General features: G+C 36.2%; 1 protein-coding gene across 1 annotated transcript; it reads right to left on the reverse strand.

Annotated features, from left to right (window-relative positions):
• Positions 1 to 437: 437 nt before the first annotated feature.
• LOC147293588 (plant intracellular Ras-group-related LRR protein 6-like) lies at positions 438 to 3,456 on the reverse strand. The gene is made up of 3 exons (XM_086232159.1): positions 3,262 to 3,456; positions 2,913 to 3,082; positions 438 to 1,226 (listed from the first exon to the last, which is right to left on the reverse strand). The coding sequence occupies exons 1-3, from the start codon at positions 3,454 to 3,456 to the stop codon at positions 548 to 550; spliced, it is 1,044 nt and encodes a 347-aa protein (XP_086088285.1). The 3' UTR covers positions 438 to 547.
• Between the last annotated feature and the right edge of the window lie 796 nt (positions 3,457 to 4,252).

Here is a 4,252-nt window from a genome sequence, read left to right on the forward strand (position 1 = left end):
AATGAAATAAATTTGCTTGTTAGGAATGAAGAAATTTGCAGTAATTTTATTATATTAAGCAAAGGATATGTAAAAGGAAATCCTGTATCTACCACCTACATAGAGTAAATTAATTAAGAGTTGCACAGCTCCACTTGTAATTTCCAGACAAATTTATTTATCAAAAGATTCAATCAAAAACTGCATATCAAGCGCATGAAGTTTATTTACAGACCAAGCCAAGATGGATGACTATTCTACTTACACAGAACTGTAATATTTTAGATAACCCCACACAGACCCCATGCACCTATCTGATAGGAGACCTATGATTTATAAAAAACCACTACTATCTCTAATGCAAGCTACATGATCTGCTCAAGGACTTAACCCACAATACAACAGTCCTACTAAATATGATAGTCCCAATTATATACCTACAGGGTACAACACGATTACCAACTCAATCACCCAAAACACAAACATAACTGAAAATTAACCTTATCCTCACGAGTCAAACTCATGATTCATATGATCATAGTTTTTGCCCAAAAGACACTTTTGCCCCTCACCGAGTAAAGGAATTACGGGGCGAGAAGAGGCGACGGGGTGAGAACATCCCCATATACCTCGGCGAAGCAAGGCCATCGATGGAGCGATACTCGGGCATGATGAACCCCTCTCTCTCCTCCCGGTTCCTGCTTCTGGTGGACCCGTTGAACGTTCCATACTTAACCAACTTGCCCACCCAAGATTTCTTCTTGGGTGTGGTCTTGTGTCCCCCATTCATTTTTTCACTAAGGTACTCCTTCACCGAATGCACTCCTTGCTCAAACAATTCCAATGGGGGAGAGACCAAAGGGTTCCCTTCTACAATAAGCTTCTGAAGCTTCCTGAGGCATCCAATGGAGTCTGGCAGGGTTGTGATCTTGTTGTAGCTGACATCCAATTCGACGAGGGACATGAGGAGGCCTATGGAGTATGGTAGGGTTTCGAGGTACTGGAAGTTTTGGCTCACATTGAGGACTTCAAGGTTGATGAGGTTCTCGAGGTCTTCAGGAAGAGACCTGAGGCAGTTGAGGCGAGCATCTAGTACACGAAGAGAGGTTAGGTGGGTGAGGGAGCGTGGCAAGAAGACAAGCTTGTTGGAGTTCACTGAAAGCTTCTTGAGGTTGATGATTTCAAATCCAATGGTGTCTGGAAGCTGGCTCAGCTTGTTGAAGTTGGCATTCAGCTCTTCCAATGACCTAGGTTAATAGTAAGACCACAATTAATTAAGTTCAAATGATCGAGTTTAACAACTTACCACTTGATGTCTCAATATATATGTCATGTTATGTCAGAATTTGATGTGTTAGAATAAATGAGATTTGAATTAATTTAAATAAATGAAATATTGTCACATCATTAAAGAGAGTTATACATACAATCTTTAAGTCAATTATATATTCAAACAATTTTGATATTAAAGTTTAAGAGTTACACAATTCATAAAAGAATAAAACTATGTGTCCTATTTTATTTGTTACTCTATAAACCATATCTCTACCATGTTTATTTGTTACCATATAAACCATATCTCTACTATGGCAGGATCATTAATCACATGTACTCTCAGTGGAGAATTTTTTCAATGTAACCGATACAATGTCACATGGTGTAATCAATCTAATGTGTAAGGATATTGAGTCTAGCTCTTTCTTATTTTTTGTTTTCTACTTTTTCTTCTTCCCTGATACTTAATAAGTGCTTTGAGACCGTTGATGGGCTACCATCTTGTGTTAGTTGACCTCATCAAAGTGCCCTAACCATTTTGTATTCTTTACTAAGTTCGTACGGTCTAGGACTCTTGGGTGGTACTCTTTGCATGCGTGTAACTGTTACTACAAGATTTTTCAAATTGATAATGAATGAGACTTTTGACTTTTACATCAAATTGATAACTGTTACATCAAAAATTCAAGATGGACTGACAAACAGTATTAATTAATGGGAATTTGAAAATTATCAGATTGTTGACTTAGTAAAGGTGTGGATGATCTCATGAATTACTAGGGCTTTCTATGTTGCTTGCCCAGGTGTGTTATTAATATACTCATTACTCACACTGAGAGTAGTGAAAATTAAGTAATCCCCATATCAATGATATCATGATAATTTCGTTTAGGACAAGAAAAATATGACGGCAACTAGACATTAAACAATGTCTTGTATTGGAACAAAAGAGCTAGGATAAGGATATGCTTTGAGTAAACCATTGCATTTAGATATTTATATTCAATTTTCAAATATAATCCTGACCTACTTGTTGTTTTTGGTGCATGTATGAATATATTCATGTGATGCAATGATGTCAAATAAAATAATACTACACAAACGGTCACATCGGTTTCTTGATCAATATTAGATATTAGATATTTTAAGTTTTGCATAATCATATATAAGTTTAACCGTAGAATACGATCGATTTAGAGATTATGACCCATTTAGAGACTACAAAATTGTACGATACCGTACATAGTGAGATTAATTACACTGGTTTTCAACATATACCAATTATGAGTGTAAAAAATATTTTACACCGAATTTCCTTGAGAAAGGTTTTGGTGGATCTCTATATTTTATGTTTGACAAGTTTTATAACCAGTAATCAAATTGTTAATTTCTAATAACACATGGACAAAACTGATCCTATATTCAATGAATACTTTAATTAAAATTAAGCGGTACCTTCCAAATTTTCTCTCTTTTAATTAGCTATCCTAATTTCCAGAAAATTCACTAAGATGAAGTATAAAATAAACAGATAGATAGATCAATATAACCCTTGTGTGTGTGTGTATGTATACATCAAACAATGAAAATAATGTGTGGTTGTTATCACTGAATTGGAAAATTAGAAGTGGAACAGATCAGATCGACAATAAATTTACCTGCAATTTTCAATAGTTTTTGGGAGAGATTCAATAAGGTTTCCAGAAACATTGAGAACCTTGAGCTTGGACAAACAACCAATTGAGTTTGGAAGGGATCTCAGTTGATTTGAGCGCACGTCCAGCACCACCACGTTTAACAATCTTGCTGTTAATGATTCTGGTATATTCTGTCAAATTTATAACCCAAAAACAATATTAGTTAGAGGAAAAATATGCATATATGTTTCATCTGAGAAAATATGCATCGATCTGTAGTTTAGAGAAATTCATTTCAATACCCAACATACAGTAATATAATCAATTAACACAAATTAATATAATCCTGATTAATTGACAATAAAATTACCTGAAGATTGTTGTTGGAGAGGTCAAGCTTGCAAATGGTGCCCAAATTGAGTGAAGGATTAGGGAGGGCATCGAGAGACATCCCACTCAAATCCACAATCTCAAGCCTCTCTTCCTCTATCGAGCTCCTACTCTCATGACCAGCTCTCTTCTTCATTTGATGCTGAGTTTGCTGCTGCTGCTGCTCGTACATCATATTCACAGACCCGAGAAGAAACAAAGACTCTTCAATTCCTTCTCGAGAGAGAGAAAGAGATCGAGAGAAACAAACGCCAAAAAACCTAAGAAAATTTATCAGCCCAAGAGAGAGAAACACAAGCAGAGAGATAAATGGATGGATAGAGCCTAGAGGCGTGTTTGTGTTTGTGTTCGGGTTCGTGTCTGCATATTTGGAAAGACACAGAATGAGATGAATATATTTCAGAGAGAGAGAGAGAGAGAGAGAGAGAGTAATTAAGGACGTACGGAAGCGATTGAGAGAGAAGGTGGGAATGTACGTGCTGACGTGTGCATGACGTAGGGTGAGCAAGTACAAGGCCGTATGCTTAGGCGGGGTTGCGTGGCCATGCAATGCATGTCGCCCACTTGGACAAAGTCAACGCTCCGGGCCACCCGCTCATGTCGCCCACCTTTGAGTTTTCATTATATATATGGTTTGGTCTATTCTTATCGCTTCTTGTTTTCATTTTTAGTTTAGTTTTTGTTTTTTTGTGTTGGACTGAATCCAAGTATACAACTACTAGATTTTCTTTAATATTTTTAGAGATTTTACTCCCTTACAAAATTGTCAAATGGCCATGGAACGGGGTGTTGGGTCAAATGGGCATATGAATAACTTACCAGTTACTACTTTATTAGGGACTTAATCCTAATTCTCTATTTTAATTAATTATTTTCTTTATGGAAATACCAGATACTTTCTTCAATTTACTTTCTTATTTGACTTTTTCTTTTATTATTCTCATTCTGCAGTGTAATTTCATAATCAGAAC

The sequence above is a fragment of the Dryas octopetala genome, chromosome 2 (genome assembly GCF_963921425.1).
Source record: "Dryas octopetala chromosome 2, drDryOcto1.1, whole genome shotgun sequence".
NCBI lineage: Eukaryota > Viridiplantae > Streptophyta > Magnoliopsida > Rosales > Rosaceae > Dryas > Dryas octopetala.